General features: G+C 34.4%; 1 protein-coding gene across 2 annotated transcripts in view; it reads right to left on the reverse strand.

Moving 5' to 3' along the window:
• BRWD3 (bromodomain and WD repeat domain containing 3) overlaps positions 1-24,958 on the reverse strand; it is a 115,542-nt gene that overhangs the window by 18,794 nt on the left and 71,790 nt on the right. For both annotated transcript variants that reach the window (XM_044763378.2, XM_044763377.2), the window contains exons 18-33: positions 24,600-24,767; positions 22,864-23,047; positions 21,369-21,462; positions 19,332-19,481; positions 17,658-17,734; positions 16,905-17,073; positions 15,945-16,058; positions 13,149-13,256; positions 11,430-11,554; positions 10,533-10,615; positions 9,331-9,442; positions 8,308-8,369; positions 8,050-8,205; positions 7,265-7,385; positions 5,858-5,983; positions 5,692-5,770 (exon numbers count right to left, since the gene is read on the reverse strand). In XM_044763378.2, the coding sequence (XP_044619313.1) occupies positions 5,692-5,770; positions 5,858-5,983; positions 7,265-7,385; positions 8,050-8,205; positions 8,308-8,369; positions 9,331-9,442; positions 10,533-10,615; positions 11,430-11,554; positions 13,149-13,256; positions 15,945-16,058; positions 16,905-17,073; positions 17,658-17,734; positions 19,332-19,481; positions 21,369-21,462; positions 22,864-23,047; positions 24,600-24,767 (1,928 nt within the window). The remainder of the gene's footprint in view (positions 1-5,691; positions 5,771-5,857; positions 5,984-7,264; positions 7,386-8,049; positions 8,206-8,307; positions 8,370-9,330; positions 9,443-10,532; positions 10,616-11,429; positions 11,555-13,148; positions 13,257-15,944; positions 16,059-16,904; positions 17,074-17,657; positions 17,735-19,331; positions 19,482-21,368; positions 21,463-22,863; positions 23,048-24,599; positions 24,768-24,958) is intronic.

Consider the following 24,958-nt stretch of genomic DNA (forward strand, 5'->3'; position numbering starts at 1 on the left):
GATGGAAAATATACTGGGAGAGGAAAAGTAAACAAGGTTCCTCTTTAAATCAGAATAGGAAATGAAGGAAGAAGTACAGAGATACCTTCCTTTTATTGACCTTTGCTTTATTGAGCGTCACAGATACTGTGGTTTTTTTTACAAATTGAAGGTTTGTGGCAACTGTGTGTTGAGCAAATCTATCAGCACCATTTTTCCAACAGCATGTGCTCACTTCCTGTCTCTGTGTCACATTTTGGTTATTCTCACAGTATTTATTTGCTATGGTGATCTATGATGTTACTATTGTAATTGTTTTTGGGTGCCACAAACTGTGCCCATATAAGACAGTGAACTTGATAAATAGTGTGTGTGTTCTGACTGCTCCACTGACTGGCTATTCCCCCATTTCTTTCCCGAGTCTCCTTGGGTCTCCCTATTCCCTCAGATACAACAATATTGAAATTAGGCCAAATAATAATCCTACAATGTTTTCTAAGTGTTCAAATGAAAGGAAGAGTCACACGTCTCTCACTTCAAATCAAAAGCTAGAAAGATTAAGTTTAGTGCGGAAGGCATGTTGAAAGCTGAGACAAGCTGAAAGCTAAGCCTCTTGTGTCAATTAGCCAAGTTTTGAATGCAAAGGAAAAGTTCTTAAAGGAAATTACAAGTGCTACTCCAGTGAACACATGAATGATAAGAAAGCAAAAACAGCCTTATTGCTGATATGAAGAAAGTTTTAGTTGTCTAGAGAGAAGATCAAACCAGGCACAACATTCTCTGAAGCTGAAGTCTAATCCAGAGCAAGACCCTAACTCTCTTCAATTCTATGAAGGCTGAGAGAGGCAAGAAAGCTGCAGAAGAAAAGTTTGAGGTTAGCAGAGATTGGTTCACGAAGTTTAAGAAAAGAAGCCACCTCCACAACATAAAAACGCAAGGTGAAGTAGCAAGTGCTGATGTAGAAGCTGTAGCAAATTATCCAGAAGGTCTAGCTAAGATAATTAATGAAGGTGGCTACACTGAACAGCAGATTTTCCATGTAGACGAGACAGCCTCCTATTGGCAGAAGATGCCATCTAGGACTTTTGTAGCTAGAGAGAAGTCAATGCCTGGCTTAAAAGCTTTAAAGGACAGGCTGACTCTCTTGTTAGGGGCTAATGCAGCTGGTGACTTTAAGTTGAAGCCAATGCTCATTTACTGTTCTGAAAATCTGAGGGCCTTTAAAAATTATGCTAAATGTACTCTGCCTATGCTCTATAAATGGAACCTCAAAGCCAGATGAAAGCACATCTGTTTACATCATGGCTTAATGACTATTTTAAGTCCACTATTGAGACCTACTGCTCAGAAAAAAAGATTGCTTTCAAAATATTACTGCTCATTGACAATGCACCTGGTCACCCAAGAGCTCTGATGGAGATGTACAACAAGATCAATGTTTTTTTCATCCCTGCTAACACAACATCCACTCTCTAGCCCATGGACCAAGGAGTAATTTTGACTTTCAAGTCTTATTATTTAAGAAATCCATTTCGTAAGGCTATAGCTGCAATAGATAGTGATTCCTCTGATGGTTTTGGGCAAATAAATTGAAAACCTTCTGGAAAGGATTCACCATTCTAGATGCCATTAAGAACATTTGTGATTCATCAGAAGAGGTCAAATTTTAACAGGAGTTTGGAAGAAACTGATTCCAACCCTCCTGGAAGACTTTGAGGGGTTCAAGACTTCGGTGGAGGAAGTAACTGCAGATGTGGTGGAAATAGCAAGAGAACTAGAAGTGGATCCTGATGAGGTGACTGAATTGCTGCAATCTCATGATAAATGTTTAACAGATGAGGAGTTGCTTCTTATGGATGAGCAAAGAAAGTGGTTTCTTGAGATGGAATTTACTCCTAGTGAAGATGCTGTGAAGAATGCTGAAATGACAACAAAGGATTTAGAATATGACATAAACTTGGTTGATAAAGTAGTAGCAGTGTTTGAGAGGATTGACTCCAATTTTGAAAGAAGTTCTACGATGGGTAAAATGCTATCAAACAGCATCACATGCTACAGAGAAACTGTTCATGAAAGGAAGAGTCAATCGATGCAGCAAACTTCATTGTCTTATTTGAAGAAAGTGCCCCAACCACCCCAACCTTGAGCAACTACCACCTTCATCAGTTAGCAGCCATTAACATCAAAGCAAGACCCTCCACCAGCAAAAAGATCATGACTCAGTGAAGGCTTAGATGATGGTTAGCATTTTTTTAGCAATAAAGTATTTTTTAAATAAAGTATGTATATATTTTTAAACATAACGCTATTGCACATTTAACAGTCTACAGTATAGTATAAACATAACTTTTACATGAACTGGGAACAAAAAAATTTGTGTGATTTGCTTTATTGTGCTATTTGCTTTGTCACTGTGGTCTGGAACTGAACCCAAAAGATCTCCAAAGTATGGATGTATAGTGACTGGTATCTAAAGTTGTACCTTAATAATTTTTGTTGCTAGTGCCATCGACTCCTACTGACCCTGTATACAGCAAAGCGGAACTGTCCGATCTTTTTTGCGCCATGCTCTCAACTTCCAGCACTCTATCAGACAATACTCCACTGTTATTCAAAGGATTTTCATGGTCAATTTTTTTGAAAGTGGTTGGCCAGGTCCTTCTTCCTACTCTGTCTCTCATCCCGGTACTAACCAGATCCAACACTGCTCCTTCCTAGTCTGTCTTAGTCTGGGAGCTCTGCTGAAACCTGTCGACCGTGGGTGACCCTGCTGGTATTTGAAACACTGGTGGCATAGATTTTGGCATCACAGCAACAGGCAGCCATCACGGTACAACAACCAACAGATGAGTGGTGTGGTTTTCTGACTGGGAAACAAACTTGGGCCACAGCTATGAGTGCTGAATCTTAACCACTAGACCACCAGGGCTGACTACCTAAATGTTAGTATTGAAAAAAAAAACAACTTATTCTATATCACATGCTAGTTTAATATAATATAATCATGAATTATCCATGATTAATCTTTTGCTATTTCAAGAAATACATCTCTTTTTTATAGGGAATATATGAATGTGCATTAAAATCTAAGATTCAGTAAAGTACCCCTCTGACGGATAGTTTTTCAATACAAAGAGGCAAGGTCCACGCACCACTATTAACTTGGTGATGGTACAGTACATAGGTAATGCCAAGGAGAAAGCAAAAGTAGCTCATGAGCTATTGGTACCCCTTTCTAATAAAATAAAGTTGTCGAATTACATTTTACTTTAATTTTCTAACTCAGGGAGTGCTAATCTAAAAAGAGCAACATCCATTTATGATAAAATGTCTCAACAAACTAGATATAGAGGGAACGTACCTTAACATAATAAAGGCCATATTTGACAAGCCCTAGCTAATATCACAGTCAATGATGAAAGCTAAAAGCTTTTCCTCTAATATCAGGAATAAGACAGGATGCCCACTCTAGCCACTTGTATTTAACATAGTATTGGAAGTCCTAGCTAGAGCAATTAGGAAAAAAAAGCAAAAGGTATCCAAATTAGAAAGGAAGAGTAAAACTGTTTCTATTAGCAGATGACATGATATTACATATTGAAAACCCAGAAGACTCCATCAAAAAATTGTTAGAAATAATAAACAAATTCAGTAAAACTGCAGGATACAAAATCCATATAAAAAAATAAGTTGTTTATTAACTATCAGAAAGTGAAATTAAAACAACAATCCCACCTGTAACTGCATCAAGAATAAAATGTCTAGGAATAAATTTAACCAAGGAGGTGAAAGCTGTACACTAAAAACTGAAGATGACACAAATAAATGGAAAGATATCCCATGCCTATGGATTGTAAGAATTAGTATTATTAAAATGTCCATACTTCCCAATCTACAGATTCAATGAAATCTCTATCAAAATTCTAAAGGCATTTTTCACAAAAAAAGAAAAAATAACCCTAAAGTTTGTACAGAACCACAAAAAAAGACTCTTAATACCAAAACAATCTTGAGAAATAAGAATAAAGCTGGAGGCATCATATTCCCTGATTTCAAACCATATTACAAAGCTGTCAAATCAAAATAGTATGGTATTGGCATAAAAACAGACATGCAGATCAATGGAACAGTTGAGAAGACACAGAAATAAACAAATACATATGTGGTAAATTAATTTACAACACAGGATCCAAGAATAGACAATGGGGAAAGGATAGTCTCTTAAATAAACAGTTCTGGGAAAACTGGACAGCCACATGCAAAAGAATGAAACTGGACTCCTATCTTAACACCATAGGTAAAACTCAACTCAAAATGGATTCAGGACTTAGATGTTAAGACATGAAACTATAAAACTACTAGAAGAAAACAGACAGTACACTCCTTAACCTCAGTCTTGGCAATGAATTTTTTGGATTTGACAAAATCTAAGGACAATAAAAGCGAAGGCAACAAAAGCAAAAATCAACAGGTGGAACTACATTAAACTAAAAAGCTTCTGCAGAGCAAAGGAAACCATCAACAAAATGAAAAGGCAATCTATGGAATGTAAGAAAATATTCGCAAATGACGTATCTGATAAGGGGCTAATCTCCAAAATATATAAAGAACTCATACATCTCAACAACAAAAATACTAACAATCCAATCAAAGAAAGGGCAGGGGACTTAAAACAGACATTTTTTCCAAAGAAGACATACAGATGGCCAACAGGTACATGAAAAGATGCTCAACATCACTAACCATCACAAAAATGCAAATCAAAACCACAATGTGGTATCACCTCACATCTGTCAGAATGGCTATTATCAAAATGACAACAAATAAGTTTTGATGAGTATGCGGAGAAAAGAGAATCCTCGTACACTGCTGGTGCGAATGTAAATTTGTGAAGCCACTAAGAAAACAGTATGGAGTTTCCTCAAAAAATTAAAAATAGATGAGGCCGGCCCGGTGGCATAGCAGTTAAATTACACGCTCCACTTCAGTGGCCCTGGGTTCACTGGTTCGGATCCTGGGTGCGGACTCATGCACCACTTCTCAAGCCATGCTGTGGCAGGCATCCCACATATAAAGTAGAGTAAGATGGGCACGGATGTTAGTTCAGGGCTAATCTTCCTCAAAAAAATGGGGGGGGGCTTTATGTAAATTAGATTTAGGGCTAGGTGGGGAAATCAGATATATGAAAAGTCTGTTGACAATATGAATTTCACTTCATTTAGAAAAACTGGTTTATGTTTGCAAATTTCCATAAAGGAAACCAAACAGTAATTGCATAAAAACTACTAAAAATGTAGACTTTCAAACCTGAACGAAATTTTAAACTACTTTAATATTTTACATATATTGTAAAGAAAAAGAATCTCTACGAAAATTTCCATCAATCAACCATTTTTTAAAAATATTTAGTGCTTTGTCCCGTTTTTAAGGGCTGGAAAATGAAGTGTTGATTTCTCATCACTGAAACCCACTAAGTCAAATAGGATGACTGGCCACCTGTCTCGGACTAACACTGTAGCAGCACTACATTTTTGGTATATGCTATCTAAATACAGGTTAAAGAATTTAATACAAAAAGATGCAGGTGTTCAGCCAGTTTTTAGAAATCAGCTTCACTGCTCATAGCCAGTTATAATGCTTACATGTAATATTTACTGTCCTTCAAATAACAGAAGAGGAATTCATGCCTACGAATCATGCTGCGATTCTTACCTCCTCTGCATCAGTACTGTTTAGTTCTTCTGCTTTAACTTTATTGTAAGTATCCAGGATATCAGTACAGCTCTGATCCCTAAGAAATAAGGTAGGTCAAAAATACATTTCAAAAAATTTAAAAAATCAGAAGTCAGCCCCTATCAAAGATAAAACTGCTTCTTACCCAATAAATCGAAGTAAGACATCAGTTACAATTTTGGCTGCTTTAACTATAGGACTGTCTGGCTCATTGAAAGTCCTGGCATTGTGCTCAATGTAGCGTACCTCCCACATTAATGCTGATATTCTCCTATGAAAGAAAAAATACCCTCTGTTACTCTTGGTTGATACATTTAAAGTCTATTCTAGGAATATACAATATAGAAAAATGAGGCACTTAATCGTGATATGTCAAAGGTCTTCCAATATTTGTATTGACTCAATACACGGGTGTGACTGATGTGCACTAATGAAGGTATATAGTTACAGTATTTGAAGCACAGGCAAGAATTTAGAACCATTGGACTGCACATTAAAATTTGGAAAAGAACTGACCCAGCACACTATGAAGTAAACAGTAATCTGACCAAATACAAATAAACAATGCTTTGATAAAGTCAAAAGAATGTTTAGTTTTCAGAAGAGATGAGAAGAGCAAGAAAAAAAGAAACCAGTCTGTAGAAAAGGACAAATTTTTATCTAGTTACTTTTATGATATATATTACCAAATGAAATTATAGGTAATGTTATAAAATACACCTACCTGGTTATATTTATAACCAGTTCATGGAATAACTTTGGTTAGGACACAGTGGATTCTGGGGTGAGAGAGGTACCAAAAGGTGCCTTCCACCACTGTCCCTTAACCACCCCACTTCAACCAAAACCAAGGAAAAAATAACTTGGCTCCTTTTCTATATACATTTCAGGGCTGGTAATTAAATCTAATTAACTGCTGCCTAATTCCCCAACAGGGGATTTAAATATACTCCAAGTCTCTGCAGCACCTTAATCATGATGAATCTACAAACCATTTAATCTGATTTTAATAAACTAAAGTTAACTGTAGTTTTTGTTTCACGCATGATTTGTGCTGCTCATAATTTCCTCCATGTTCTTTATTCCACATCCCTTCTTACCCTGAAGATTGAGAATCTACTGAATAAAGGGAAACTAGTGTTTCAAATTTTTATAAGAAATTCTGGAGTGGGTCTTTTGAATGATTATTTTACACTATGAAATAACAGATCTGGGGCCGGCCTGGTGGCGCAGCCGTTAAGTGCGCATGTTCCGCTTTGGCGGCCCGGGGTTCGCGGGTTCAGATCCCGGGTGCGGACATGGCACCAGTTGGCAAGCCATGCTGTGGCAGGCGTCCCACGTATAAAGTAGAGGAAGATGGGCACGGATGTTAGCTCAGGGCCAGTCTTCCTCAGCAAAAAGAGGAGGATTGGCAGCAGATGTTAGCTCAGGGCTAATCCTCCTCAAAAAAAAAAAAAGAAAGAAATAACAGATATTAGTGTATCATAATGCAAAAAGAAAGCAAAAGATGGAAAGGTATAAACTTTCTAGTAAACGATAAAACTAAACAGACCTGTAAAAGCGATTTTCGAGTCTCCGCCTGATAGTGTTGAGGTCAGTTGGATAAGCAACAACAGTACAATACAAAGGATAGGCACTGAGATCCACTGGAACAGCAAAAGGGCTGGCAAAATCTACAATATTACCAAAATCAAAACAGGTAGTTATAAAGGACATTAAAATTTTATGTTAACAAAAACTCACAAATAAACAAGAAGGGAGGGCAACATATTACACTGTAAAATGATAATGATTCAATTATGCAAATATTAGACCAATATTGTTATTATGTTATTCTTTTTATTTGGACATAATATCTATGAATCATGCATGATACACTGGTTCAAATCAGGTAAAACGAGAAAAAATTATAGGAATATCATGTTTAACTTCAAATTTATGTCTTTTCTGGGTAAATGCGAAATATCTCAAGTGATATGCTTTAGAAAATATAACTAGTAATGTGAGTAAAATACATTACTCACCCACTGTCTTTACCAAAGAACCCATCCAAAGTCAGGCTCAGAGAACAGCTAGAGAGCCAAAATGACGCAAGAAAGTAAAAGATACCTATATGCCTGCCTTCTCTATTACAAGCCCCCAGAGAATCGAAAAAGTTTATCAGTCATTACTCGGGCCAAGCATATAAAGATGTTAATATTAAAACTAGAATCATTGTATCTCTTAAGTTAAAAGCATACATTGAAAATAAATGCATTTCCTTTCGTAGAACTTAAAATTCTGCTGGTTTTCCTTGTTCCCTCCCATCCTTCTAACATTCTTTCACGTTCACCATACCCAGGGAAAGAAGGTGGTTGATGCCCTGAATAACCCGTTCACATTCCTCATCTCTGGAATGAGCCCCCCACTCTCCTTCCTGGGGTTTGTATAGTAAAGCAGTCAGTTCCTCCTGGGACACAGGAACACCAGCACCGACTTCATCTGGAAAGGCAGCTATGTATAAGATGAAAAATCAGAAATGATTAGTTTCCAGTATCATGCTATTGCCATTTTTCTTTTAGAAGAATAATAATTCAGTTTTAAAAGCATATTTACTTCCTTCTGGAATTGGCTCCATATCCCAGGGGCTCATCTTTTCTCTCTCGTTATTGTCCCAGCTATTAAAAAATAAGATACAAATCAAATTCACATGACATTTACTTTTATTTACTAGCATAATTTGCATGACTTCTTAGGGGTGCAATGTGGAAAGGGGCAGTACAGTTTTCCTTAAAGTACAACTCTGCTTACCTAAAGATAATAATAAACCTCTAATAGACAAAACACGGTCCACTAATATGTAACTTAAAGAGCAATAAGCTTACTCTTAGTTTTACTTGGCTTTTTTGTTTTTAATTCCAATCAAGGATATATTCGATATTAAGCCAGGGTACAGAACAAAAATTCTTTGGAAAATTCCTTTCAGGTTAAAAAAGTAGATTTAATAGATCACTTCTTTCTGTAAGATCGTCTACTTTATCCTAGAGCTTAAGTATTATAGCATTTCCAAAGTTTTATTATTCCCTTTTGATCAGTAATATGGAGACTAAAAGTCAATCTTCATTTTTTTTTATCATTTTTGAGAAGAAAGCTGCATTCATTAGGAATGTTACAACTCTGGGATTTCATGAAGAACTTAAAGTAAAAGTTGCAGACAAATAGTACGTTCAAACATAATGCAGTCACCTCTGCTTCGAATTCAGACCATTAAAGACTAGGTACTAACATACATTGCTATATTCCAGCTGTAACAATTACTTTAAACACTGAATTAATTTCAGTAGTCTTCATAAAAAAATAGTTGCAATTCGTGTCTAAAATAGAAATACTTAAGAGAAAAAACAGTCATTAAGGGAGGTAGAAATAATTCTTCAGTTCCTGCTTTGTCTTAGCACGTATATTGGATCAAATGGTTTATTATCAACTCCTTCCTCACAGGCACTATTGCTTCTTTATAGGCATAGGTCTCATAAGACTAGATAAATCAGATAAAAAAGTATTATTCCTGGTGGGGTTTATAGAAAATCCGGATAGTACTACAATAATATATCAGGCATAAAAGACCATAAATGTACTTACTGAACACTGTAACACTGGAAAGAACTATCAGGATACTCTGGTTGAAAAGGCTGCTGACTCTCCACAGTCCCAAACCACCAGGCGTCATCTATTATACTGCGGAATCTATCACCTATAATATTTTTAGAAATTCTTAAAGGGTGCTCTTGAGAATAAAAGCTCTGTTCCTCACTCTAAATTGCTACTTTTTGTTGAATACAGAAATAGCATTATATTTAGCATTATTAGAGGTTTCAATCTAAGTTTTCCAGATAAGTGAATTTTACATTTTACCCTCTTCAAGGATTTTGATTGCCAAGTGCTAGTAATCTTTCTGAAATAAACCATATATGTCCAAGTCTTCTTAAATAAATGCTACCACATATAATTTAACTTTTATCAATTACTTGGGATCATCATTAGGCATACCCCTTGCACCGTGCATATATTACTACGGTTATTTCTTACTTTCCTTCTTTTTGCTTTCAGCTTTTTGCCTTTAAAAATGTCTTCACACTAGTTTTCTGTCTCTCAATGGCTAAGGATTACAAATACAAACCATTGCAGACAAAAATGTTTCTTCCACATAAGAAAGGAAAATTTAAAAGCACTGATAGCAAACATTTACATAGTGTTTACTCTGCGTCAGGTACCATTTAAGTGCTTTCTATATATTAACTCACTTATTGTCCACAGTAGCCTTATAGGTATGTCCTGATGTGATTCCCATTTTAACGATAGTAGAAGTGAGGTACAGAGAGGTTAAAAACTTGCCCAAGATCAAATAGCTAGTGAGGGGGGAAAGGAGGGAGGCAGAGAGGGGAAAGGAAAGGGAGGAAAGGTAGAGGCAGGGAAAGAGAGAAACAGAGACAGAGAGAGAAAAAGAGAGACAGAAAGGAAACCACAAATCGGTAATGGCCTGTTTAAGAGCCTAAGTGTTAAGTACTCCACTCAGGGCAATTGATATTTGATGATTTTCTTTTTAATTCAGATTTGTATACTAATAGAGTAGGTATTCCCAGAAGGTTTAGAGGTTATATGTCACACACAATGTGTATAAAATCACCTAAATGTAACTGAAAAAGAAAATTTAATTTTTCTAATTTAGCTAACATCTTTTTCCAGCTACATGTTAAACTAGTCTCTTTCTCATGAACCAGAGATAAAAAGTTACTTACTCTACTTTGAACTTAATAGTTATTAAGTGAGAATTCTATACTTACCAATCTGCCAGTTCCTTTCTTTGGCTTCATTATAAAACTGATGTAGCACAAGGAAGTCAATGACATCTGGCATGTCATGATACCTGTACAGAAAATAAGGCACATATGAATCAATATTTAGATATAATAGTATAGGTTACCTACGAAATATCCAGGGATATGTGTCTAATGTGGACCCATTAAGCAAAATGCTGCAAACCTCAAGGTCTCTCTACAAATACCTTTAGATAAATTAAACCTCATCTGCTTTGATCTGTTTGGGAGTGCCCCGCCTACTGTTGTATATCACTTCAGTAACATAAAGACGCCAATGAAGGTTATTAAAGCTTAATATAAGGTATTTTATATTAAAGATTGTTTTAAGAAAAGTATGAAATGATGTTCTTTCATCTCCTTAGATTTCAAACTCAACCTCAAGAAATGTGTTATTGACTAATTATTCCTATTATTATTAACAGAAATAAAAGCAACTACCATGTTTCAATCATACTGTTAGGCACTTATAAAGGTTTTTCTTTTATTCCTCACAACAATCCTGAAAAAGATACTATCATTTTTATTTTAAAGATGAAGGCATAAATTCCGAGACGTGCTTATAGATATAAATACACACACATAAAATATATATACATTATATTACATACACATTAGCTATATGTGCGTGTATTATATTATATATATAATACATATACAGACACGTACACATTAATAGCTATAAATATACATATAGCTATTAAGTGGAGAAACAAACGAGGAATTAAAAATTAAACCTCAGTCTTCAAAACTCTAAAGCCTGTAGTGCTATAGTTTTTTCTCTATCAAGGCTTGTACTCTGCAGAACACAGGAGAGGGATTAAAACACACACATACACACACAAACCAGAGATAGCTACTCACTTAATGGAAAAAGATTCTCCAGTCATTTTGCCTGAAATGGGGTCCAGAAATGCAAGCTTCAAGCAGCACAGTGTAGGTGGTCCAACCTCATATTTGATTCCTACAATCTTAACAAACTCTTGTTCCTATTCATGGGAATACCAATAAATTATTACTTTCAATAGAAATAATTACCTAACATTTGCATATTATTTCATTATGATTTGCACAATTTAAAAATCACCTGAATACCCAGGAAATACTAGGCACTCCACTAAGTGTTAAAGGTAATAAGACATGGCTCTTGACCCTTAATAGCATGTTGTAGCTTAGCACAGGGCTCTAAACCAAGGATAAGCAGCAGAATCCCCTTAGGAACCTTTTTAAAATTTATGTTCCTAAATTCTACTCCTGTAGAATTGAATTCAGTAAAGGTTTAGGATGCAACCCAGTTATATATATTTTGAAAAACCTCCCAGGGGATGATGATGCTCTGCCTAGTTAAGAATCACTCCTCCAGCAGAAATACAGTCTGTACATATGCAGGTGGACACATACATGTATGTTCAGGGAACAGACTCACATTTTTTACTGTTCACAATATTATTTTACAATACCACTCTTATACATTGATTATAAGTCATACTTAACAGATGACAAAACTGAGCCTCGTGCGTACAGTGACTTGCTTAAAGTTACACATTAGTATACAGCAGAGCTGGGATTGAAATCAAGGTCTTATTCAAAAGCCCAGGCTCTTGCAGCACACATGTGCTGCCTCCTAAAACTTCCTAGAAATACAGAGTTAGAATTTAAATAAGAAATCACACATTTTCTTCATTCCCCTGATTCTAGGGAAAAAAAAACCCACTCAACTTTCACCTGATTCAGAATAAAGTAGCATCCCTATCTCGCAGGAGATGGTTATGTGAAGTCCACATGATAAGACACTTTAGCACCTTACAACCTTAATACAATTTTTTACAAATTTCTCAATCTTTGTTTCAATAAATATACACATTCTTTCTTGTACCCTTCCTGCTAAGCATCATCACACAACAACCTCTCATTTACCTGGAAAATCATCGTAAAATTGCCCTTTTGTCTCATTTTCCAAGTGGGAAAAACAAAAGAACAAAACACATGTAAACCTAAGTAGAAATGATGTTGTGTGTATCCCTACGTCTGTTTGTCTATGGATATATGTATGAATGAACAAATGAATATGTATTTATAGTCAGAAAGACCTCTAAAGAATACATACCCATTTTACTCAATACCATGTAGCTACATAGGTAGAACATCAAAAGAGAATTCATAAAGCACTACAAAATTTTGAGATTCTTGGGATTTAAGATATTTACTATATCCTAAAGCTGCTGGAACCTCGAGAGCACTCATAGTCCGCACCCGCAGTTAGTTTATAGAGCCTCTGGGATGTACAAAGCTGCTTAGGAAAAGATCCACACCAGGGAACTATGGCTTTGTTCCAATTATAGAATGGTGTACACTAGAGGACCTGAAGCTTAAAATAAATTAGGTCAAATAATCAAGACAATACGTGCCATACAAATTTCAGGAAACTTAAAATGTGATCCATAACACCCAGCTGTTCAAGAATATGGTTTATCACCTTATCTTGGATACACAATCAATATGAAACTGAGAAAAAGTCTACAGGCAAGTAACTTAATTCCAAAGCTACTTCAATTGAATAGCTTATGAATTTGGCAAACTTACCCTGAGATCCATTTTATTCCATGGCTGTTTTTGTAAATTAACACTATATATTTTTGATTTCCTTACAGCCCGCACATAAGCTTCATGTCCTTGCCTAAAATAGATAAGCTAAAACAAAAAATATGAGGTATTAAACAGCAGCATCCTATTTAACAACTCTATACATCCCAATATATATTCCTACAAACATCCTCTTGTGTTTACAACAAACATAATTTTTTAAAAATTTGTATAATAAATGTACTTGTCACTATCAAATAACATTCATTTAGTACTCATGGCTATGTAGCCCTGAACTAAATAGTGCATAATATAAACACTGCACACACAATCCTTTTCTCTCTAGCAGCTTAATAAATTTCTGAAGAAACAGAAACTAATGATAAATGTACACAAAACCAGTTATATCTTAAAGTACTATATTTCAAATTGTAATTGATATTCTAAATATCAAAATTTTAATAGTCAGTGTATGCTTTTTTGTTGAGGAAGACTGGCCCTGAGCTAACATCCATGCCCTCTTCCTCTGCTTTATATGTAGGACATCTGCCACAGTATGGCTTAATAAGTGGTGCGTAGGTCCATGCCCGGGATCTGAATCGGTGAACCCTGGGCCACCAAAGTGGAGTACACAAACATAACCACTACGCCACCAGGCAGGCCCCAACACATTTTATATATATTTATATACAGTTCTCACCACAGGCTACTAAATAGAGTAATTTCCAGACAAGTTAAAATTTTTCTTTTGCAAGAATTAACATCAGAACTAGCAATGGTATGGAAAGAAAATGAATCCAAGAACTTGGTAAGACCCTTCACCTCCTTAAGACGGGATTCACTACCATATTCTGATTCATTAAAAAAATTTTCCTTGTCACAATAATTCTAAAGTGGTGGTAGAAATAAATAAATATAAGAAAGTAACATACAAAATATCATACTATGAGATTTTTAAAATACACCGACATATTCTACCAATCAATATTCTCTGTCAGAATTCCCAATAGCTAAAAATACAAGTAGAAATTTAAAAAGACTTAAAGATTAGTATATAAACATAATTGTAGGGGTAAGGGTAAAAAAGTCAATAATAAGCATGTTATTCTGATATGCTTTCTTATATATTTATTCCTATACTGAACAAATATTGATCAAACATGTATGTACACAGCACTGGGTGCTGTGGAAACACACCAAAATAAAATCTTTTTCCCTCAAGGATATGGACAGACATGTAGATATATGAGTACAGTGCAAGGCAGACTGCAATATGTATCAAAAAATAGAAAAATAAAGAAATAATTTAGGTGGCAAAGCTCATTAGAAGGAGTGGCAGGCAAACAAAAAGTAGGGATAAACATCCAGGAGAAGTTGGCATTTAAGTTAGACCTTAACGAATGAGCATTATGAGAGGCAATGATCTGTGGGTAGGGGTATTCCTGCCAAAATAATGAGGGCTTAACACAGAAAAAGTAAAAAGTAATGCAGTCATTAAGAGATTGATTATATAAAAAGCATATTTCCGCCTTTATGAGTTCTTTACATTGTTTCCATTACCTAAACTCTCATTATCTAACACACATTAGTCTTGAAGCACATAAGCATGTGCTAAGTTTAACAAAATAGAGGGAAAGTGATTCCAGCAAGGTAAATATGGAACAGAGAGGAGTCTCATCAGATCACAGAGTACACAGATCCTCCTTTTGTTCTGTAAAGTTTTCCAAGATTAAATCAAAATTACTCTCTCTCAAGCCTCCATAAAAACAGGCAATAAACATAAGAAGTCATAATTTTTGGATATGCCCCCCAAAAAACCCTAAGTTTTTTAAATACAGCATTCATCAGAGCATGCTCTACTAAAATAACTACACAAACAAGCATTGCTCAAAAGTCCAATCTTACAAGATGACACAATATGAAAGGAAACATTTTAATAATATCAAGATAATCAGCAAGTAATAGCTTATTCATAAGGCTACTTGATAGCTATCTCTGGTACGAGGTATCTATAACAGGCAATTACAGAAATGTCTGGTGAAATTTTTACTGGTCTCAAGACTTTTAGATCCATTTGCAAGGTTTTACTCCTTCTTTTATTACGATGACAACCTTATATTCCTACTATTAGTCTTAAATTGAAAATTGTGTGTAAGCATTTAATCACTCAAAAATGAATGATTATTCAGTATATCAAAGACTATACTGGCTAACTAGAGCTCAAATATTATAATGCTACCAGAATTTTCATAAGAAAACGAAAATTAAAAACTTTTCATCAGACAGAATTTAAATCAGTTTTTGACTCACCAACCATATATATCGTTATGTTATTCAATCATAGGCTCAGCAGGAGGCCTTGTTTGTGGTATGACATTTCTCTAATCATTGAAAGGGGTAATTATCCTCTATTATATTTTCTATCAGGTTGAGCATGGGCTGCTTTTTTTTGCAAAACAATATTAGGACTTGAATCAGGCCTCATAATACCAATATATTCTACTAAGTTAACAATTAAAATGAAAATCAAGACAATTATTTTCACGACTTCACAAGCCAATCAATTTATCTCAGTGTTCACTGAGCATCTACTATATTGAAGACTCTGTGTTAGGCCTACAAAGGATACTAAGATTAATAAAATTCAGTCACTGTCCACAAAAAAAAATATTACTAAGCAGAACAGCTAAAATAGTGCACATATAACTATAATTGAAAATATAAATGCCCTAAGACTGATTAAAGTGAGGGCTCTTGAGATTCCAAAAGAAAAAGGTTGTAACAGGTAACAATTACCTCATCTCCCATCTGTGGGACAAATGGGGAACGTCTTGGTATGGTATCCAAGATCCACTGTGGGGCAAACCATTCTTCACTGGGCTCACCTGCCATAGAAACCAGTCCTCCTTTCTAAAATATAGTTCACAAATATATAAACCATAAATATATGAACAGTAGTATGAAAAATACCAGGTACAGAATGTTAAAAATATCAGGTTATAATTAAAGCTAAAATATACAAATTTTAAACATTTTCCTTTACCATCTAATTGTGCACAATTTTTGTATGAATAAAATATCAAGTGAGGTCTTCAACATGTTTGTTCAACTATGGCTGACACATAATATGACACTATACACTATCTAAAAACCACAAATTTTACTCATGTCCCTAGAATACCACATGAATTCAAATACAAGTAACACAATCACCTTTTGCCAATAAAATAGTGACAATCAAGAAGATAATTCTGCCTACTAAAGCAACAGGCTACAGAATGTGTGCATAATAAATTCTTAAATTAATATTCAAAGAACTATGTGGATTAAGTCTTTACATCATCCAAATGAAATTATAGTGGGGAAAAGAAACCATCATTGGGATGAAATAAAAATAAAGAAATCTACGTGATTTATCATATCTTTCCATTTTACAAGTCAAATATGTATAAAAATTTATGAAAGATGACATGACAAGAATAGCACTTTTATACTATAGAGGCTTATTATTTAAAACGCTACTACATTTTAACAAACAATTGCAAATATGTTTTAATTTAATAACAATTAAAATAATAATGAAGAAATTCTAGCCGTTACTTTTAATAACAGAATAATTTCAAAAATTCTTGTCATTTTAAATAATTTTACTTAGCTTCTCAGATGGAATGCTATTTTTAGAGAAAAGTCAGGTGTTAACGTTAAATATTCAAGTATTAAAGGCAAAAACAAAAAACAACTTGTAAACTTAAAAACCTTCTTTCTAGTCTGTTTCGGTTTCTTTTGCCTTTCTTCTAGTGACTTTAAATTTTCTTCCTCAGAGCTGCTGCATATTTTCCGTGTTGCCTGTCTGGTTTGTCTTTTTGGGGGTTGCAAATTTATTCCAGCATCTGCTGTCCAATCAGAATATTCACTTGATGAATCACTGTAAATAAATAAAAATTATGAATACGTAAGTTTAGAAAAGGAATAGTTTTGTCTCATAATTGAATGATGATCATTTTGTAATCAAACAGTATTATAAATGACATGGTTTGATTTTGTTCTAACTGAAGAGAAAAAATATCAATATAGAATTTTGATCGTTACCTAAGTGATTTTAATGAAATGCTTCTTGGATATAGTATAATGTTTAGTTTCCCATTACAGGATTTAAAATTCAAAATTCCTGTCCAAATCACAAAAGCTTCTTTAAATAAAGATGCTCCTTATCCCTGGAAATGGTTAAATGTAGTTGTTTTAAAACTGAAATAAATACATATAGCCTGCCAAGATATAGAATCTTGGATTTACAAAGGGTCTTATTTTACAGATAAGGGAACTAAAGCCCACGGTGACATGCCCAAAAAGATATTGGCAGAGCCAGGATAAAACAACAGGCTTCCAACCCAGTACTCTTTCTACTATAAAATATTATTTTAACTCTGGTTTTAGCAAATTCCTACAACAACGTAATTTAACATCAAAACTGTCAAATAATTTTGACCAAACCAAAACCATGAAAACTACCTGGAGGAACTTTCACTTTGCCATTCAATAACAGGATCCTCTACAGAAGCATCACTTGTGCCAACTGTTTCATCTTCCTGCAACAAGGAGCCAGCAATTGAGATATATGGTTATTATTAACTAGCATATTATTAATTAGCACACACTACCTGTTTTATAACATTTTTTTGTATTTCCCCTTCTGCCTACAAAAACTTTTAGTTAAAAATGTACATAATCATTTCTCTACATACATCTTTAACTCACAACTAAGCCTCCTAGGTATTTAAAAAATTTCTAGCATCTGCTATCTTATTGATATGAGGCATCTTTTATTGTTTCAAAGACTGAAATAGACTCCCTACAACTGAATAAGTCCTAAGACTCCAAATATAACCTTCTTAAATGTTAAAACCATTGTTTTAAAAATATCTATATGCCTCCACCAAGGTAATATAATTATTATCTATAAAAAGTTTAGTAATTGGGGCTGGCCCCGTGGCCAAGTGGTTAAGTTTGCGTGCTCCGCTGCAGGCGGCCCAGTGTTTCGTTGGTTCGAATCCTGGGCGCGGACATGGCACTGCTCATCAAACCACGCTGAGGCAGCGTCCCACATGCCACAACTAGAAGGACCCACAACAAAGAATATACAACTGTGTACCCGGGGGCTTTGAGGAGAAAAAGGAAAAAAATAAATTCTTTAAAAAAAAAAAAAGTTTAGTAATTATTTTACTATCTAAAATTTCAAACATACCAAAGTAGATGGAACAGATAACCCTTGTGTACATAATCTCCAGTTTAGACAATACCTCACTGCCTATCTTTTTTTTTATCTGTATCCTCACTAACTGCCTCATACCCCAGGAATTATTTTGACGTAAATCCTGACCAAAAAAAGCATTTTAACTATAAATACTCATTAAGATTAAAATCCTGTTTTTCAACACAACCACAATACATGATTATGTTAAAAATGTAACATCGATTCCTAAATACCTGATCATTCTTTTCAGATCAAGATTTTCATGGGTGGGGGAGGGAAGGAGGGACATCACTGATAAAAGTTAAAGAACTGTGAATGGTGGGAGAAGAAGGGGGGGCCATATACTGCCAAGGCAAAATTAAAACCTCATTATTCACTTAATGACTACAGTTGTTAAGAGAAAAGAAGGAAAGCACTAGAGAAGAGAGGAACATGAAAAGAACTGCTATACTCTTTATTCCATTACCATAAAAAAGGTGGGACTAAGAAAAACCATCATTCAGTAATCTTCATTACTGGTGAAGTTAACAGCAACAGAAAACTGTATATTCTGTTGATTACACAGTCAACCAGTTCTGAGACTGTATAACTAGTTATCATTGCTTATATTTCAATTCTTTCCATTTCTAGGCAGATTTCCTTTCACTCTCTTTTCTCACTGTCCCAAAGCCAAACTTTTCGGATCAAGATTTTCTGATCTTGATCAGAGATACCCTCAACTAAGATAATATCTTAGGTACATATCAGAGAAGATATCCAAAGGAATTCAATACAATGTTCAGATTTGCCTATTTAAATGCCTCATTAATGAATAATCCTCTTATAAGAAAATCACTAAAATAATTTCCTATTAAAGAAGTAAATCTAAACCAATGATACTAACTGGGAAACAAAAAATACACTGAGTAAACAAACATCAGCAGATATCTAACCTCTGAGGAGCTGTCTGAGTCTTCCTGTACACCCGAATTTTGACATGATGTTTGTGAATTATGCTCTATGTTGGACCGTGTTTGGTAAGTATGCTGACGTTTGCGTTGTGTCCTTCGTAAAGACCGCCCACAGCTAGGCTGATAATCATTCTGTAAAACAGAAGGAAAATAGATTTAAAAAAATGAAAGGCTCAGTGAACATACACAAATGAACATATATAAAGTCAATTGGGCAAGGGTGGGGTAAGAGTGGAGGTGAGGGATAGGAATTAATCCCCAAAAAGAAAACCCAAGATAACTATATTTATACATATTTAACACATTTTCCATTAATATTGATTAATTTCTTATTTTGAGAACTGTGATCAAATTGTAAGACAGTGCTGAAAGTTTGGGCTGCAAGAGTTTGCCCACTCAAAATTTACATATACTATATTATTCACAATTTATTAAAGGATGAAGCAAGATAATTGCATCATATTTGTGTATATATAATTCTTAATATAATATGTACTTCTATAAAAAACTACATTTAGTAAAGAGATCAAAATAAAAATTTCATTTTTAATAACTGAAATGTAAAGTGAAAACTATTTTATTATAACCTTTACAAGTATAAAATATTATTACTAATATACCATATGTCAAAGCTACAACCCTAATATGTTATCAGGAGTAAACAAGTCTAGTGGCCGGCCCCGTAGCGTAGTGGTCAAGTTTGACATCCTCTGCTTCAGCGGCCCGGGTTCACAGGTTCAGATCCCCGGTGTGGACCTGTGGCGGCAACCTACACATTAAGTGGAGGAAGACTGGGATAGCTCAGGGTTAATCTTCCTCTAGCAAAAATAAAGCAGGTCATATGATCTCTGTTGCAACTACTCAACAGTGTATAGTGTAAAAGCAGCCACAGACAATATATAAATAAGTGTGGCTGTGTTCCAATAAAACCTTATTAAAACAGGAATAGACAGTAGAGCACATTTAGCCCATGGGCAGTAGTTTGATGAGTCTGATGTTTGACAAATCAGCTTTGCAGGAAAAAAGAATATAAATCATGGATCTGAGTTATTCAAAATCTCTAAGAAAACAATCTTATCAGAGAACATCAAATAAGCCAATGACACCTCAATAGAAATTAAGAAAGTGGGCATCAAAATGATCTAAGAATACTTGGAGATATTCATATGATAATTCCCTAAAAGGCTGTTCATAAATACTGAAAAAACATTTAAAATTCAGCGTCCATCGCCTAGATTTCTTTAATAAAACTGAAATCATACCATACTTTTCAGGAGTTACAGTTAGATCTTGGAATAAAACCACACTTTCTTATGCCACTAATTCATTCAACCTCAGAGTACGAGTAAGGGGCATAACATGTTCTTAATGGAGTACATGAATCTTACTTCCTGCTTAGCAGTTTCTACTGAGAATGTGAATCTTCCCAAAGTATAGATCAAAATTTTGCTCCTGTATGATTAGGTAGGCCAGTAGTCAGCAAACTTTTTCTGTAAAGAGCCAGAGTGTAAGTATTTTTGGCTTTGCATGTCATATGATCACTGTTGCAACTATTCAACTCTGTATAGTGTGAAAGCAGCCACAGACAATATATAAATGAGTAAGTGTGGCTGCATTCCAATAAAACTTTATTAAAATAGGAATAGGCAGTAGAGCATAATTAGCCCACGGCAGTAGTTTGCCAACCCCTGGCCTAGGGTATCTGAGCATTTGTTTTACATTGTGATTAGTGATGAAGCCATAATTTCAAGGTGCTAATTTAACCAAATGAAAATGGTATTTTAACACAAATATCCTATACCTACAATGACCACACGTCCTAGATTTTGGGGGACAGTTCTGACTTTGTATAATTTTATCCTTATTAATAATAACTGTACATCTCAATTTTGAGTTCAAAAAATAGGTTCCCTATACACAGGCACCTATCCAAATAGTCCCTTAATATCTAATTGCCACCTTTCAAAAACCTGGTATTTGCAAATAGTGTATTCCAAAGTACTGTAAAACTAAACTTACCCTTTGGGTAGTATAAGATGGCTTTTTCTTCTTTTCAACTGTATAAAGACTGATTTCTATGTCACCTTTTGCAGTTCGACATTCTTCCTGAACCCTAACAACAAATCAAAGGTCAAAGTAGCAAAAAATCATCAAAAAGTAAACCAATAGTTTAAAAGTCAGACAGTAAAAATATTTTTAAAAGTAAAATTTGCCATTTTAACCATTTTTAGGTGCACAATTCAGTGGTGTTATTGACATTTACAAAGTTGTGTAACTATCACCACTATTTCCAAAACTTTTTCATCACTCCAAATATAAACTTTGTAACCATTAAGCAGTAACTTTCTATTTCTCCTTCCACCAGGCCATTAACCTCTAATCTACTTTATGGCTCTATGAATTTGCCTATTCTAGATATTTCAGACAAGTGGAATCATATGCTATTTATCTTTTCGTGTCTGGTTTATTTAACTTAGCACAATGTTTTAATGTTTATCCACGTTGTAGCAGGTATCAGAACTTCATCCCTTTCTATGGCTGAATAATATTCCACTGTATGTATATATCACATTTGTTTAGTCTTTCATCTGTTGACAGACACTTGGGTTGGTTCCACTGTTCGGCTATAGTGAATAATGCTGCATAGAACACTGACATGCAACTCTCTGAGTCCCTGCTTTCAATTCTACTTTTAACTTTTTGAGCAAAGAATTATTTCAAATTGCTCTACTACCATAGGGTAGCATTCAGTTTATAAATTAGCTATGTTGCCTTTTTACTTATTACTGCTGAAGAAAAAAAGGTGAACCCAAACTAATTTTGCTACTTGTTGGCTGAGCTCATAAAAGGCTTGTTTAGGGAGATAACATAATTAAAAGGGATTTTATATGTTCTCTGTCAGTGTCCTTTCTCTTTTCTAAATATATTTCCAGTTGCTGTGGATTATCTGGAGTTGATATTACAATAAATGTTAGGGTTTACAAATTAGGATAGGGAGTCTAAATTTGAAATTCATCCTAATGATATCCTTTCATACAAGGAAGTCCACTTAAATGACACTCCTAAACATACCCTAAGCACTGGAGTCTACTACATATCTATATTGCACTCCCACACTGCTCCAATATAGAGTTGATGGCCTTTTCCTCAAAATCACTGTTGAATTTGGAGTCCATATATCACAGACATATCTAATCACATACAGCTTCATGTTCTTATTTAATAGAATTTGTATTCTTATTTGCTAACCTAGACTATAAACTCTTGGAAGACAGAGATCATGTCTTTCATTTTTCAGTATTCCCCAAACCATTTAGCATAAAGCTAAGCAAAATGAAGATAACTGTTAAATAGTTGTCACAGAATGAACTAACTGGAACAATACAGAAAAACTAATGCACAACTCAGCTGGATAAAAAATACCATAGTTACTAGGTTAACATAATACATTTTAATTTACTTACTAAAAAATAAAGCTCTCAATTTTTTCATCAGTGTTACCTTACTGACTCACCTACTAACCCCATTATTTAATTCATTGACCACCACTCTTCTGCTCCATGCCATGAGATCTCGTTCAGTGGCCATCTGGCTCCGAGGAGCATTGTTATGCATTTGTCGGACACCTTCAATTTGACCACTACGTCGAAGCCCAATATTTGGGGAAGAAGATATATCCATATTTGGACTTCTCAGAGCTAAAATAAAAACAAAGAAGGGTACTACTTTCTGAGCAAAGTCACCAAAATTTTCCAGATCACAGCTCTAAAACAGGAGATTCAAAGATAGTACTGCTGGACAATATTGCTATCCCTTTGTTCTACATTTTCTGTATCCCTTTTGTGGTTTTTATAGTGTTATGAATAAAGCAGGCATTCAATAAATGTTTAAAGTTTCTATGGCTCTTTTAATTTTTTTAAAGCACTTTCACATCTGTCATTTACTAAACGCTCAGTAAATACAAAAAGTGTATTTAACATGATTTGGTAGACTCACAAATGTTTATTAGTAGTAGTTCAGAAAGCAGCTTTTTAATCTAAATTTTACTTTTATTTAGCCCATTAAAAGGTTTGTTACATTTGCAAATAAAACAAAAATGCAAACTGAAACATTCAACTGTTAAAATAAGCAAGAGAAAAACCCCAAAACAAATGAACATTGCAAACAGAAGTCAATGGGGTCCCTCTGACTAATGGCATTTCAAATTTATCCATAGAAACCTAGTATTGAAGGTAAAGCTGAATGCTGATTTCATTAATGGATCTCTAAATCAGGGTTCTACAAAAGTTTTATTTCTTAGGAACAGAGAGCCCGGATACATAGCATTATCAGCTCACTTCTTATCTTGTTCCAGGTTAAGAAAAGCTTATGAGTTTGGTCCTCCAAATGTCCTGAACAAAGAACATTTTTATTTTAATTTTCTGGGATACTAAAGAAATCAGGAAATGAGTAAAATACCCTGTGAATCACCTCAAATTTAAATCATCTTATTCATTTCTGTGGACTCCAAAATTTCATGATATCCAAATAAATGACCTCAATTAGATAAATGTAAAAAGAAACACATTTGCCAAAATCCCATAAGAGGACTGCATTTTAAAGGAGAATAATTCTTGATAAAAGTAAAACAGACACAAGCTAAGACTGACATAAAACTCAGATGCATAGGCACATTCCACATTAAGTGAAGAAAGAGATACAAAAGATTAGAACAATACTGGTAATTAAGATGAAACTGTTCTAAGTCAATTTAGAAGTTGCATCTGTATTCCCTAAGAAGAGGGCTGCTTGTCTTTCAGTGTGTTTTTGTAAACTCAAGAGAGAAAGGTGATATGTGGCTTTCTTTTTAACAAAGGAGGGTAAACATTTTGGGTAGTAATTTTTAAACACAGTGGTTTTAATTTTGAAAACTTTATAGGTTGGTTCCCATACAAAACAGCTGGACTTACTGCAGCACATCGCTTATTAGAACAAAAGTAAAGACTGCAAATACATTATTGAGGTAAAAGGAAACGGTGTATTAAAATATACCACCTGTATGTACTTCTTAGGAGATGCTAAGTCATTTTAGGCACAAATGATAATGAGATTATGGCACTTTGGTATATCTGATATCACAATTGTAATTAATAAAAATGTTTTTAATGTTGTTTTTATTTAAAAACCTAAAATGTTCCTCACATATAATTACTTGGTACAAGTAAAATAAAATACATTCATCATATCTTTTACAAATATATACGCACTTACCACCATTAGCAGAATATGATCTATTAATTGGAAAATGTGGAACATCTCCTTCATTAATCAGTCTCAGATCTTGTTCTCTCTGTAGCTCCCTGATTATTCCATCAAGAATGCTCTCATCTTGGTCATTGGTTTGTTGCCCAATTACCTGTTCTACCACCTCACCATCACCTTAATGAGACCAAAGATAAAAAGCCACAAAATTACTTACATTTTAGTATACCCCTAAATACAGTAAAAACAAGCTTAATCTATAAATTTCTATATAAATAATAAAAAGATTAAAATGAAAGTAAAGCATATATCAAACAAAATGTTTTTTAAAGAATTTTTAAATTTTTCAGTATGTCAGCTTGTGTGTG

The sequence above is a fragment of the Equus asinus genome, chromosome X (assembly GCF_041296235.1).
Source record: "Equus asinus isolate D_3611 breed Donkey chromosome X, EquAss-T2T_v2, whole genome shotgun sequence".
NCBI lineage: Eukaryota > Metazoa > Chordata > Mammalia > Perissodactyla > Equidae > Equus > Equus asinus.